This window comes from Hipposideros armiger, unplaced genomic scaffold, assembly GCF_001890085.2.
Source record: "Hipposideros armiger isolate ML-2016 unplaced genomic scaffold, ASM189008v1 scaffold_1411, whole genome shotgun sequence".
NCBI lineage: Eukaryota > Metazoa > Chordata > Mammalia > Chiroptera > Hipposideridae > Hipposideros > Hipposideros armiger.
In genome coordinates, this window is record NW_017732761.1 from 2,614 (window position 1) to 18,649 (window position 16,036).

At 36.2% G+C, this 16,036-nt stretch overlaps 1 protein-coding gene across 2 annotated transcripts in view; it reads left to right on the forward strand.

Annotated features, from left to right (window-relative positions):
* Positions 1–1,374: 1,374 nt before the first annotated feature.
* The window catches only part of ARHGAP28 (Rho GTPase activating protein 28), a 75,014-nt gene continuing 60,352 nt past the window's right edge, over positions 1,375–16,036 (forward strand). For both annotated transcript variants that reach the window (XR_002122874.1, XM_019633795.1), the window contains exons 1-2: positions 1,375–1,467; positions 8,378–8,467. Coding sequence is in view for 1 of the 2 variants with exons in the window: in XM_019633795.1 (XP_019489340.1) it covers positions 8,465–8,467 (3 nt within the window). In the remaining variant the exon portion in view is untranslated. The remainder of the gene's footprint in view (positions 1,468–8,377; positions 8,468–16,036) is intronic.

The following is a 16,036-nucleotide window of genomic DNA, read 5'->3' on the forward strand; positions in this document are numbered from 1 at the left end:
CTGTTCTTTCCTTGGCAGCAAGTTTGTCTTATGCTGTTCTCAGTCTAACAATTTCTCTACAGTTATGAAATAAATTACCTTTTATTTTTCAAGAAATTCTAACATTTCTGATTTGTTACTAGAACATTTTGTTGGTTTCCAGTGCCACTTTCTCTAATTGTAGTGACTGGGAGTGGTGCACCCTCAGTCCTCCATCCTGACCTGTTTCCTTGTAGTGCCTCCTTAGCATTGTTTCTACTTCAAAATAGATGTGTGTGTGTGTTTTTATTATTATTACTATAGTGCATACACTTTGGGGGAAAGTTGGAAAATACAGGAAAGCAAGATGAAAGACAACAATTTCTAAGGTCTCATGTAAAAGTTTATGATTTCATTAATATTCATTATGTTTAATTTTGGAAAATGTTACTTTAATCAGGGATAGAATATTTGTGTCTTATTTTGGGAAATGCCATTGTATTGTAAATGCTACTAAAATCTTAGAACATATATAAGAGGCCTACAATGCAGCCCATCATGATCAGAAAAGTCTCCAAATAAACTTCCTGCACAATGAAAACCAGAACTTTTCCAGTATTCTGTGAATGAGAATGAAATATTTGTTTTAGTCATATGTGTTTGTGAGATAATCTAATATATTTCCAATTTCATAATTGAAAAAAATGACTATACTTGCTATTGATTTATAAATCATTGCAAAATATAGTCATGAAGTCTAATGTTAAAGTAGCGTTGTTTTATCAGTAAGCTGCATGACTTAAACAATTGGAAGTTGTTCTCCTTACAAAATAAGAAGTCTGAGGGATGGTACGGCTGATACCCTTAGCACAGATCTTCCATCTTCTTCATCTTTCCATTCTGCTCCCCTTAGCATACAGGCAAATATTTATGCTTATAGGATGTCTGCACATCACAGGCACATGTCCATGTTCTGGAGGGAACATTGGCCAACTGATTCCATCCCACTTTAACAAGAAAACATTAGCCTTTATGGATGCTTCACCAAGTATGATTCTGCTCTTGTCTCATTGGACATAAACATCACATGATCACACTCTTTTTAGTTAGGCAGAGAGCATCTTGGAGCAAAATCATGATATTCATAAGTAAAGAAGAGAAGAAAAGTGGATTTTGGCAGGTATTTAGCAGTGTCTGCTTTTGAGACCAATTTCTATTACAGTGCATGACATTTATGAGGATCAATATAATTACGGATGAATTGGTGAATGGTGTGACCATTGAACAGTAGTCATTAACTCTGTGTATCTCCACATGGCTGCACATTTTTACAGGTTCTAGTGTAAGCATAATTGAATAAACATCATGTTGGGACAGATATATCTGGATAAAAATGACTTTCAATTCTCTCATTAGCCAGGTGATAACTGTGACAATCATACTACTCAGTTGGATGGCACCCAGGAGGAAAAAGAGGTGCCAGGAGTTATCAAAACCAGTGGTTCCTTGGTAAGTTATAGCAGGAGAACTGGGGGTAGGGGTGAAAGAAGAGCCTTTTTTTTTTCAAGACAATTATACAAAACTTCAAAACAATGCAACACAATTAGATGGCTGTACAACCACAGCTGTCAACATACTTATCTATCTACCTTTAACTGATTTGTGGGAAGACATTCAGCAGTAAATGAACCCAAGTTTAATAGTTAAATCCACAAATAACTGCATGCTCTATAAAAACAGATGCATACCCAGAAAAACCAATGATTATAGGCATTTCTTTTTGACAGATCTAGTTCCTTTACATTTTTTCTTTTATTTAAAAAAATTGTCATTGAACTGTTAGTTCCGTTGAATTACAGATCTACCTGTAAGAGCATCAGCAAGTGTCCTTAGGTTTCCTATTGTTGCCCCCAGAGCATGGTGAATATATGGCTCTTTCTGTGGACAGGACTTTGCATGCTAGGCGTCCAACCCCCCTCTTTCTTCCCCATCCCCTGCCTTTGTGCAGAGCCACTTCTACTCCCCACTTACCCAAAGGAGGACAAAGTCAGATAAGCCTCAGGAGAATGTTCAAGCTTCTATCAATTTGCAAATATGAACAGTTGCTTTACTTATGGTTTATCCCAGAGCCTTTTCTCACATTTGTTTCTGCTTGCATTCCTATCCTAAGCTATCTTTTCTCTCCCTTCGTGAGCTTATGTAATCTATTTTCTCTCTTATTTTTCCATCATCATGGCATGGTCCCTCTTCTAACTTCCTTCCAGATAGGAAAAAGCAGAATGGTGAATCCTAAAAGGTCTATCCTCCCTGCCGAGATTGTACTGGGGAGAGACTTACTTTGAAGGGCAGGCATATATTGAACACAGGTGTGATTACACACATCTTCAGTCATTTTCCCTCATAATCAAGAGGAGATAGTAGCTGTCTTTTTCAAAATTTTCTCCATTTTTTTTCTTCTTTGGTGCTGTTTTGATGGGGAGGGAGATGGATTTTGGAAAAGAATTCATGCTATTCCTGGAATATCTCTCTCCAACCATCACTCCTGTGAATACTGCTGGGATTCTTTTTCCTAATTTTTGGTTGTGTTTTATTGACTCTACTAGGTTTTAGGAAAGAGAGGATTGATTGGTCATTTGATATACCGTATTTCCCCATGCATAAGACGCTCCCATGTGTAAGACGCACCTTAGTTGTGGGGCCCGAAATTTGAAAAAAATGTATCACATAAAGTTATTGAACTCAAGTTTTATTCATCGTAAAATTCATACAACTCCTCATCGCTGTCAAAACTCCCAACCGTTAGCTTGTCCTCATCTGTGTCTGATGGCGAATCACTGTCTTCATATATTGCGTCATCCTCAGTGGGAAATGCAAGTTAAAAAACTACAACCACTGTATAAGATGCACCCAGATTTTAGACCCCAAATTTTTTTTAAAAGGGTGCATCTTATACATGGGGAAATACGGTAACTCTTCCATTTTATCTTAGAATATAATCCCTATTGTTTATAGCAAACTCCTTCTTTTGACATTAAAAATTACCCACAATCTGCTGGTGTTTCCAACCTTGAGTCCCCTTGACTTAACCACACAAATTCTCTAATTCTGAAAACAAATCAACTTGCTCTTTCCAAAACATACACTGAGTTTTCCAGTGATAAAATTTTGTTCAGCCTTTTCTCATCTTTTAAAATGGGCGAAAGATTTGAACAGACACTTCATGAAAGAAGAAATATGAATGGGAAATAAGCACATAAAACGGTGCTCAGTATCATTAGTGGTTATGAAAATGAAAATAAAGCCACAATGAAATATCTGTATATTCCATGTAAAACAGCTAAAATTTAAAAAAAAAACAAAAAACCTGACCATACCAACTGGTGCTAGGGATGCAGAGCAACTGAAACTCTCATACATTGCTGGTGGGAATGTAAAATGGTCCATGTACTTTGGAAACTAGTTTGGCAGCTTCTTGAAATGTTAATCATATACCTACCATAGACCCAGCCATTTCACTCATAGATTATATATATTCACACAAAGAGTATCCACAGATATTTATAGCATAATATTCCCAAACTGGAAACAACCCAGTTTTTTCTACAGATAAATGGATGAACAAATTGTGGTAAATCCATACAATGGAATGCTAGTGAAAATAAGCAATGAAGTATTGATATACACAACAGAGATACACAGTAAACTATGGATATGCACAATGGAGTTGGAGGGATCTCAAAATAATTATGCCATGTCAAAAAAGTCAAATAAGAAAAGATTCAACTTATATAAAATTATAGAAAAATGTAAACTAACCTACAGTGATAGAAGATTAGCGATTGCCTGGGGACCTGGGTGTGGACAAGGAGGGGAGGGAAGGGAAGATGACAAAAGGGACACCAGGACATTTTGGGGAGGGGGTGCTGGTTTTGTTCATTGTCTTGATTGTGGTGATGGTTTCATAGGTCTATATATTTGTCAAAACCTATCAAATTGTATGTTTTATACTATTTAAATTTGTGCAGTTAATTGTATGTCAGTTATACCACAATAAACCTCTTAAAAGAAAGTTCATATAACATTTTATGATTTCATTAATACCCAACAGGTTTTTGCAGTAAGCTACTTACAATAAAGGAATAGCCTTTTCATGTAGTATATGTGGTTGTTCCTTGATTCTGAATCCCAAATGCCACACAATCTGGGCATTTACAAAAAGGCTTACAATCCAATCTGCAATCATTGCACCCCTACACTGCAAATCGCTACTTGTAAAAAATTTTCCTTGTGTGCAGTTGACATAAACAAATTATTCAATTAAGGTGTTAGTTTACCCAAAAGGCAATCAATCTAGTTTCTCTCCAATGTCTTAAGTGAAATTAAGTAATTACACTTGCTATTGATTCACTGCAAAATACAATCAGACCATCTGTTAAAAATGACCAGATACATCTGTGTTTGCTGCAGACAAAAGAAAATCTAAGGAGCCTTGATTTAAACAAGTAGGAGTATGTTTTAATCACAAAACAGGAAACTAATGGTGCTGGACCAAGGCTAGCACAACTACAGTACAAGGTAGTGCCAACTTTAACATGAACTTCCACCTTTTTCCTTTTCTGCTTCCACCTTAGTATGTGGATTTAATCCTTATACTTACAAGATGGTCAGGAAACTCTGGATATCATGTGATGTTCCTGTTAGGAACATGTGCCAACTGACTGTCTGTTATTAACAGAAAACTTTTATTCTCCTGGGAAACGTGTACAGTAGAATTTCTCTAATTTTCATTGAGTGACTGTTATACTCAGTATATTGTTATTTTTTCCTTATTTTAGTTGCCTGAGTCTCATTCCTTTATAAATAAGCTTTTTAGGTTATTTTTGTTTACCCTCTCTGCAACTGTTTTTTATATTTTGAATTTATTGCTAGAGCTCTGAAAATTTCACAAGGATCTGCCCTTTATTTCATTCATCTTGGTCACTACTTAGTGAACTCTTTCCATCTAAGAACTGTTTTCTTTCTTCAGTTTCTGGGCATTGTCTTCTATTATGTCTTTAATTACCCCCTCTCCCCCCATTGCCTATGTCCCACTTCTCTAGGGCACACAGTAAATGATTGTTGCTTTGCTTGAATTAGATTTCAATGTCTCCTAAATTTTCTATCATGCTAATTTATTTGCTCTGTTTTCTAAATTTCTTCAAGTTTATGTTCCAAATTACTAATTTTTTTCTTGGCCATTATTGTATTATTTCTTAGCTTCTCTCACTCCTTTTGTAAATTTTAGCAAATTTATTCGTATTTCCCAAGAACAACTTTTTTTCTCTCTGATGTACCCATTAGTATAGCTATAGGTTCTTGGTTCATAGCAGCACAAGCCCTATAAATCAATCTGAAGGTAAGAATTACATTATTTTCAAGGAATCAAATTATTCTGCTATGTTTTTATTGTGGAATAATTTATGAAAAAATAAATGCATACAGTTTAGGTATATAATTCAATTAGTTTTAATAAATGTTTGCCCCCATGTAACCTCAGATAAAAATAGTTAACTCAGTTAAAATATAAAACATTTCCATCACCTCAGAAATTCCTCGCAGACTCTTTACAGTTGATTGTCCTCCCATTCCTGCAGAGACAAGCCTTGTCATGATTTCTAATGCTTTAGGTTGGTTTCATTTTTCATATAAGTGGAATTATGAACATAATATGCACTTCTGTATCTGGCTTCTTTTGCTCCTAATAATTTTTAGATTCATCCATTTGTTGCTTGTATTAGAAGTTTAGCATTTTTATAACTAATATTCCATTGCATAAATATACCATATCGGTATATCTATTCACCTGTTGATGGACATTGGGATTGTTTCCAGGTTGAAGCTATTGTGAATAATGTTGCCATGAATATTCATGTAATATAAAGGATTGTATATCATTTCTCTTGGGTAAAAATGCAACATAATTCATATTGTTGCAAACACAGCTACCCAACAGCCCCATCACCCATAGCTCTTAAACTCAGCAAGGACTAATTTAATAGTAAATTTAAAAAAACCTAAATCCTATCCTTTAAAAAGAAAAAAAAAAGCATCTACAGGCAGAAAAAACAACAAAAATGAATTTTTTGGATATATATATAATCTCCTAAGTAGAAGATGCTGTCAACTAAACCTTGGTCCTTGTTGTAAGCTCATAAAGAAAAAGCAAAACAAAAACAGAATACCATGTAAATATTTTTTCAGTATCAACTAAGATATAAATATTTTTTTCCAGTTATTTTCCAAAGGTAAACATCTTGTGTGGAGAACATGTTAGCTTTTGGGACGTGAAGCAATTAAGTGACGCAAACAGTGAAGTGTCTGTCTGAGTGTGTGTACCATCTGGTCAGGGAAGCACACATCTCTCCTTCGATGGCAGCAAGTATCCTCAGGTTTTAGGTTTTGCTTCTAGGGCACGAAGAGCTTCTGACCAAGCCCTTGGATCCTGGTTGTTGTTTCCTGTCCAGGTCCCAAGTCCCTTCCCTATAGCCTGTCTGTCAGAATCCTGTCACAGCAGGACGGTGGTGAGATGATCCACCAAAGACTCCACCAAGGAAACGTAGGACAGAAAGTGCTCTAGAAGGCAGAAGATACTAGCACACTTTCAGGTACAACTACAGTTCTCCAGGCCCTTAAAGTTCTCTGCAGAGTTATAAGTTTATGATTGATTAGTGTAGGAAATTGCTGTGTGTTTCCTCTGCTTTGGAGTAGGTCAATTTTCCCAAAAGGCCAAAATTGTTGATTGTGTGATTTTGTGAGTGAGAGAAATATATCTAACTTTGAGGTGCATGGAGGGAGCAGGTAGGTTAGTAAACACTCCCCAAATGCAAAACCAATGAAGGGAGTGAAGAACTAATTCATTGCTTCCTGTCAAAGCTGATTTTATTTTTCAGTCTCTTCTCCATGTCTTTTGTTGTGGCCTCCTAAGTTCCCTCTCTCTTAGACCACTATGAACCAACCCAACCCCGAGGGAGTTAGTTCATTTTATGTAGACTGCATTTTGGGATTTTTTTAGGCTTATATTTAGGGGCTGTCTACATATTTAAGGGGGAGAAAGAAGTCTACTTGGCTTCTCTTTTGTAAACATTTTTTAGCTATTTGTTTGTAGCCCTTTCCTACTCTGTACAATCTATGTTACTTTTTCTTCTCTTCCTTCCCTAGAAGTTTCCTTTTCAAATTTAAAATTTTGGTTTTTAAATTCTGCTTTTAGGTAGAGGTTTTTCTTTTACTAAATCAATTCCATTTGCTTTTCATCTAGAAATTTATATCAGTTGATCTGCTACAGAATTCTTTACTGCTTTCCAGTACTGCTAAAAATCTGTTCCTTTAAAAAATATGTTTTCTACCATTTCTGGTGATTTGGGGTGGGATGGGATATAAGTGATTTTCAATTCACCGTATTCACTTAAATCTATTTTACTAGTTCTTGTGTTTTGTTTGTTTCTTAAGGAAGTTTCTTGTTCATTTTATAAAGTGATGCATACCATCTATGGAAAATTTAGAAAATACAGTCAAGCAAGATGAATAACAGTTTTTTAAACTGCTAGTGTACGTTTCCATAAGTATCAAATATATTCAATTTTGTAATAAGGTTCTTTCAGTAAAGGAAAGCATATTCATGCCTTAATTTCAGTAAAGCCATTGTACACTAAAGCAAAAATCTCTGCGTTCCAGTCTTATAAATGAAAAACACCTTGGTACTATTGCTACTGAATTCTGATCACTGCAAAAGATAGTTTTAAGGTCTATTCAAAAGGTAAGATTAAATGAGTTAAGTTTGTGTTTGGCTGCATGTAATAGAAAATTAGGAGTTATTTTGCTTCTCATTAAGAGATGTGGTCCAAGCCTGAAGGGCGGCCACATGATGCCCCTTAGCATGGACCCATCCACAATTGATTTTCTGTCTGTGCCATCCTTCCTGTGGCCAACATCTTTATTCGTACAAGATGCCTGGCAACTCTAGGCATTCATCTATGTGCTGTCATGAGCATGTATCAGGTGACTTGTTCTTTTTGGTCAGAAAAGCACTGGTTTTTCTTGAAGCATTCCTGGTAAAATTACACTTAAACCTCATTGGCCACACTTGTCACGTGATCACTCTTAGCTGCAAAAGCCTGGACATCAAGTTCTTTGGTTTAACACCTAACTCCCTGGAAAAAAACAAAAATATTGTTAAGGAAAATGGAGTCTGTGGCACGCAATAAAGGTGTTTGCCACAGAGGCCAGTGTCACAGGGCATTTAGGTGGCTCATAGTTATGATCCCTGTATGACTGTAACTTCATAGATTGCCACACATATCTAAATAGATATACATAGTAGAAGACACGAACACATTAGCAGTTATTTGCCTGAATAAGAATGGTACTTTATTTCTCCATTTAGCCAGATGATGCTTCTCTCAACAGTACTACGCTTTCAGATGGGTCCCAGGATGAAGAAGGGACTTTAGCAGTTCCCAGGAGTGGCTCTATGGTAAGTCATCACATGCCAAGACAATTGCATGTCAGGGCAAAATTGAAGGTTCAAGGCAAGAAGAAGCAATTTCTTCAAAATAGATAAGAAAAACTTGAACTAAGATTGCAAGGAAATCACAACTGCCAGTAGACTCCCCAACCTTGAAACATTTAGAAAGGAGGAAACGCAAAACTGAGGGATGAGTAGATCTCAGTTTAAAAGAGGACTTCATAAATTAATACCACTGCAGCCAGTAACCAAAGGATGTTCTTTATGTGTATCAAGCAGGGAGGAATTTCTTAACTTTCGTCCTCTTGGCTAAATTCACAAACATGACCTGGCCTAACTCTCTGCCATCTTAATCCAGAAGTCCTTTTACCTGCATGATAAATTAAAACCCCTCATCAACATTTCCAGCCTAAGCTCTCAGGACTAACCCATGCAAACGCTCCACTTCATACAAAGTCACTCACTTGGCCTTGAATAACAGACCCTGTACTTTTCTTTATTAAAAACATTTATAATTCACTCTCTTCCCACCTCCCCTGGGAATTCCCACTTGGTGTCCCTGTGCAGGTGCTCTGGCAGTGGGTGATATAATGGACCATAAGAAGTGAGAGACCCTGTTAGATTAGGCAGTGGTTCTCTAATGGCAAGTTGATAGGTAGTAAGAGATAGCACTTCAGACAGGCAGATGGAGGGGCACATTCAGATGTCCCTGTGGGGCAGTGGCTTCTCCTCTGTTGTCCATTTTGAGATACAGGATAGTAGACATTCATGTGCATGGCATACTTCCTGGATATCCCCATTGTTCAGGGACATAACACTATTAGCCCCATGTAAAAGCTTTTCTGTTGTGGTTTTAGATTTTTGGTTATGGAGTTGTTTTGTTGCACAGTGATCAGTATAAGAAACGTAAAAGAATGTGAGTAACTTTGGGCAATGAGTAACCTATCAATAGGACTGCGGTGTTGGCACAGATGGGCTCAGGGTTACCCACAATGTCTGACCAAGTGGCTATAAATTCAGCCCTTATTGCCCATATAAGACCATGCATTGGAATGTAAATGAGTATGTCTCAAATAATAATCTCCATTTCACCCTCCTTATTAATGAAAACAAAGTAAGTCATTCACAAACTCTGGTAAGTACTGGAAGTGAGCAGTTACCTGCAGTGGACCTTATACAGTTGTGCTGTACCCCTGTGACTGGGGATTCCCTCTCTAGGTTCTTGTCGAGGAACCTTTATTTTGTCTCAGCTGATGGTATGCATGTGCCTAAGACCTAAGTGTTAGCCTCCACTCCACCTACTCTCCCCGCCTGCCTCCCCCAACATGCCCACCCCTGAGACCTGTGGATTTTATCATGTAAATTGTTCTATTGGGTCTTCAGAAAAGTCATGACCTATTTTGTCTATGTTTTTCAAAGGTCACTTATTTATATGAAGAACAAAGATCAATCAATGATATATATTGCCCGTTTTTGTTGATAACCTTTTGCCATCTTTCAGTGAGCTTCATAATTCCTCGTTCATAGAAGGTCCTGTCTTGATTTGCAAAAAACTGAACAAGGTGCTGATTTACAGCCTCATCTGAACTGAATGTTATACCACGCAGGGACTTTTGAAGAGAGCAAAACAAGTGGAAGTCTGATGGCGCAAGGTCAGGCGAATATGGTGGGTGTGGCAACACATCCCATCTAAACTCCAATAATTTTTGACGGGTGATCAAACATGTGTGTGGTCTCCGTTGTCGCAATGGAACACAACTCCTTTACAATTAACAAGCTCTCGATGTTTCTGGATGATGGATTCGTTCACACGGTCCAATTGTCGACAGTACGCATTCGAATTGATTGTTTGTTCCCTTGGTAGGAGCTCGAAAAACACACCTGTAAAATCCCACCACACTGAGAGCATAACCTTCCTCTGATGAATGTCTGCTTTCAATGTCGTTTGAAGTGAATCATCACGTTGGGACCAAGACTGTTTGCACACCACATTGTTGTAAACAATCCACTTCTCATCACCAGTTATCAGTCACTTTAAAAAAGGATCATCTTCCTCATGTTTAATGAGCATATTGCAGATGTTTATATGTGCTGTCAAATGAACTTCTTTGAGTTCATGCGGAGCCCAAATATCGAGCTTGCTTATGTATCCCAGCTTCTTCAGGTGATAGTGAATGCTTGAATGATGGATTTCAATGTTTCTGCAATTTCTCATGTCGTGTAACGCAGGTTTGACTCGATCAATGCCTTTATTTTGTTGTCATCAACTTCGGTGGGCCTCCCTGACCAAGGAGCGTCATTGAGATCAAAATCACCAGCACGGAATTTCGTGAACCATCGTTGGCACTGACGTTCTTGTACAGCATTTTCACCGTAAACTTTATGCGACTTTTCACAAGCTTGACACATGTTCTTCCCTTTTATGGAAGTAAAACAGTAAAATATGGCAAAAATGCACAGTTTGGTTTTCTATCTTCAATTTGTAAAATCTTCAAAACTCAACTAAATCATTCAATTTTTGTTTAAAATGAAGCTAGAACTGTCAGCTGTCAAATGACATAGCAATAACGTAGATGCGAATGACTCTAGTACTTCCAAAAATGAACTAGTGCCATCTGTTGCAAACATGCGTCATGACTTTTCCGAAGACCCAGTAGAATATTTCTACTCTTTACCTACAACTATTTCCTTAGTATAGAAACTCGTCATCTTTCTATATCGCTGAAGGAGTCCCTTAAGTGATCTCCCAGACTCCTCAAACTCATCTTTCCCACAGCTACAAGTCTTGCTTAAAGCCCACAGTGGTTCCCCCACACATTCTAGTTAATGTGAAAGCTCCTGACTTAGTCTGACCCCTCTAACTGACTTTACCATCCCAGGCACTTTGTATAAACCAACAACAAAGGACTTCATTGGTTCCAGGCACACACCAAGGAGAAACTAAAGGGGGATGTTTGCACAATTGAGTTACTAAAGAAGAGGAAGTTGGATAGGCCTTGTTTGTTTGTTTTTATTTTTTAATTAGTTTCAGGTGTACAAAACAAGGTAATGATTAGATATTTACACCCTTCACAAAGCGATAACCCCAACAAATCTACTACCCCTCTGACATCGTACATAGCTATTACAATACCATTTGACTATATTCCCTATGCTGTACTTTACATCCCGTGACTACATATATATATATATATATATATATATATATATATATATATATATATATNATATATATATATATATATATATATATATATATATATATATATATATATATATATATATATATGTATATATATATATATTAGTTATAGTTGACACTAAATATTATTTTATATTAGTTTCAGGTATACAGCATAGTGGTTAGGCATTTATATAATTTATGAAGTGATCCCCCCAATAAGTCTAGTATCCACCTGACACTGTACATAGTTTTACAACATTACTGACTATATTCCCCTTACTGTATTTCATATCCCCATGACTATTTTGTGACTGCCCATTTATACTGCCTAATCCCTTCACTTTTCTCACCCACCCCCCAACCCTCTCCCATCTAGTAACCATGAGTTTTTTCTTTGTATCTATGAGCCTTTTCTGTTTTGTTTGTTTATTCTGTTCTTTAGATTCCACATATAAGTGAAGTCAGATGGTATTTGTCTTTCTCAGTCTGACTTATTTCACTTAACATTATATCTTCTAGGTCCATCCATGTTGTTGTAAATGGTAAGATTTCTTTTTTAAATTTTTTTATGGCAGAGTAATATTCCATTGTGTAAATTTCTTTATCCAATCTTCTATGGATGGGTATTTCATTGTTTCCCATCTTGGCTATTGTGAATAGCGCAGCAGTAAACATAGTGGTGCATATATTTTTTTCAAATTATTGTTTTGGATTTCTTTGGATAAATACCCAGGAATGGAACTGCTGGGTCATATGATAATTCTCTTTTTAATTTTTTGAGGACCCTCCATACTGTTTTCCACAGTGACTGCACCAATTTGCAGTCCCACCAACAGTGCACAAGGGTTCCCTTTTCTCCACATCCTCTCCAACTGTTTGTTGATTTATTGATGATAACCATTCTGACAGGAATGAGGTGGTATTTCATTGTGGTTTTTATTTGCATTTCTCTGATGATTAGTGACATTGAGCATCTTTTCATATGTCTGCTGGCCATCTGTATTTCCTCTATGGATAGATATCTGTTCAGGTCCTCTGCCCATTTTTTAATTGGATTTTTTTTTAAGATTTTTTATTGGGGATTTGGGGGAGGGGAACAGCGTTGGGGAATCGGGGAAGGGGAACAGACAAGTTTCTGTCCTTTTGTTCTTCAGTCTAGTTGTGGAGGATGTCGCTTCACTGTCCCATGTTGGTATTGTCATGGTGCTCTTCCCGGGTGAGGCAGTCGCTTGCCAGCCGTTGGTCGGCCGCTCACATCAGCTCACAAAAGCTGATGCCAGCTTCCGGCCAGCCCCACTGCAGGCCACGCCATCGCCAGCAACTCATGGCAGCCCAGCTCCAGGTCAAGCTGTTGTTCACCATCTTAGCTGTAGAGGGCACAGTGTCACTGGCCCTCATGTGGGATCTGAACCGGGGCCCTGCTGCCCAGAGCTGGCATCCCAAGCCAAGTCCTAACCAACATGCCACTCGGCTGGCCTGGATTGTTTCTTTTTTGATGTTCAGTTGTGTGAGGTTTTTTAAAGTAAATTTTGAATATTAACCCCTTATCAGATGTATCATTGGTAATCTTCTCACATTCAGTAGGATGTCTTCATTTTGTTAATGGTGTCCTTTGCTGTGCAAAAACTTTTTAGTTTGATGTAATGGCATTTGTTTATTCTTTCTTTTGTTTCCCTTGCCTGAGGAGATAATGTCAGTAAAAATATTACTAAGGGTAATGTCTGAGAGTTTACTTCCTGTATATTCTTTAGAAGTTTTATGGTTTCAGATCTTACATTTAAGGCTTTAATCCATTTTGAGCTTATTCTTGTATATGGCATAAGAAGATGGTCTATTTTTCTTTTTTCATGTATCTGTCCAGTTTCCCCAGCACCATTTATTGAATAGACTGTCATTTCCCCACTGTATATTCTTGCTTCCTTTGTCATAGTTTAAATAACCATATAGGGATGGATTTATTTCTGGGCTTTGTATTCTGTTTCATTGATGTATGTGTCTGTTTTTATGCCAGTACCATGCTGTTTTGATTACTAAGGCCTTGTGGTATAATTTGATATCAGGTAATGATACCTCCAGGTTTGTTCTTCTTTCTCAGGGTTGCCGTGGTTACTTGAGATCTTTTTGTTTCCATATTAACTTTAGGATTATTTGTTCTAGTTCTGTGAAAAATGCCATTGGTATTTTAATATGGATTGCATTGAATTTATAGATTGCTTTGGATAATATGGATATTTTAATTACATTAATTCTTTCTATCATGAACATGGTATATGTTTCCATTTATTTGTATCTTCTTTAATTTCTCTCTTCAATGTCTTATAATTTTCTGAGTATAGGTCTTTTACTTCCTTGGTTAATTTATTCCTAAGTATTTTTTTTTATGCAATTGTAAATGGGATTGTTTTCTTAATTTCTCTGATAGACATTATTGATGTGTAAAAATGCAACCAATTTCTGAATATTAATTTTTTATCCTGCTACTTTACAAAATTTATTTATCAGTTCTAATAGTTTTTTGGTGGAATCTTTGGAGTTCTCTAGGCTAGGCCTTGTTTTTGAGGCTTTTCTATGGCAGTTCTGTGATCACAGTTTTACTTCTGATAAGAGTGATGTTAGTCATGTTTTTTTCATTTCTTCATTCTTTGCTGTTAGCTTCTCCAAATCATTGATTCATTGAGTCATTCATCTATCCATTCATTCAACAAATACTTACTGAGCACATGTCTGCAAATAAGATTCATAAAAATCTGAGAGTATAGGAGAAAGAAAATGATCTTTTGTGGCAATCATAGGTAGAACTTCCTGAGGTAAGTTAATCACTCAAATTTTCATTTTGTTTTCATTTTCTTTTCTGAAAATTGGTTGAACCCTGATGACATAAAGAAAAATTTCAGCAAAAAATTAAAAAAATCTCATTGGCATCAGTCTCTAATGTGACTTACTTTAGTTTGTTACTCAGAGTATTTTTACTTAGAAATATTAATCAAATTGGTTAGTTGATAAAATAGCCCACACATACCATCTTAACCCTTAATGGACCTGCACTGAAAATCATTCTAGGACATTTTACCATGAGGTAAACCCATTTTGATTTTTTTGCTTCTCGGTTATAAGGAGCCACAAGCACCCCAATGTGATTCCCCGCTCTCTTCTTGATCGTGGGATTTCCAGTAATTCAGTGAAGTGGTGACAAGGGCTCCAGTGGCCCTTTCCATGATGCCTGAAAAGGTAAATCTCACCTGCCAAGATAAATTCCCCTGGACATTTTACTGTCATCTTCAAGACTATAGAGACACCGAATAACTTGCCATATTGGAAATTCATGTTATGTGATGATATAAAGTAGGCAACCTAATTTTATCTTTTCCAAAGGAATAACCTTGGCTTCACCAATGCTTTTTTTCAGTCTTTCCTTTTTTTTCACAAGTGCACCTTTATGATAAGTGAAATCTCTATATATACAGGGTCTATCTTATTACTATGAGTCTGTGTCTGTTTTTTAAATCTGTCCCAATAAGTTTATGGTCTGATTGTTCTACATCAACATTTTCTTTCCTCTTCTGAGAAATTTCCACTTTCAAATGAACGTACAGTAGAATAAAACTTGTTACTACCCATTAAAAAAAAATCTTGTTAGGACTCCACTAAGTATTTCATTGACTTTAAAGATTAATGCCAGAGGAAGAATTCACATCTTAAAATGTTATCTTCTCATTGAGAAACAACGATTGTGTTTTTCCATTTATCTAATATCATCTATCCTTCAATAAAACTTCATAATTTTCTTATATTTTTTTACTTACACATCTTTTCACTGGTTAATTACTAGGAACTTAATGGTTTTCACTAGTATTTTAAATGGTGGGGTTTTTTCATGATATCTTCCACTTTGTTTTTGCAGATATATAAGGGAAGTAATTATTTTTATTTTTCACAAAAGTATCTCATATCTTCCTTTCTGAAAATTCTTTTTGACTTCTAATAATTTTTATTTGATTTTTATACTTGGTGCAGATATCATCTGAAATACTGACTTTTGTTTACCCAATCTTTAAAATAATTATTCATCTTGTTTTCCTTGTATTATCGACTGACCACAATCACTTGTAACATTGAATGATAATTATGGGGATCTTTTGATAAGTTTTTGGTTTTCTCATGAATTCTAAGTTTCACTATTAAGTAGAATATTTGTTCTAGGTTTATGAGCCTTGCAATTGCTTTATTAGGAATGGAAGTTGAATTATATAAAATGATTGTTCATCGTCTAGTAAAATGAATATATTTTTTTCTTCTTTAAACAGTTGCTTTAAGGATTACATTGGTAGGTTTTTCTTTTTTTTTATTAAAGTCTATTGGGGTTTTTTATTAAAGTTATTAGTCAAGTTATATAG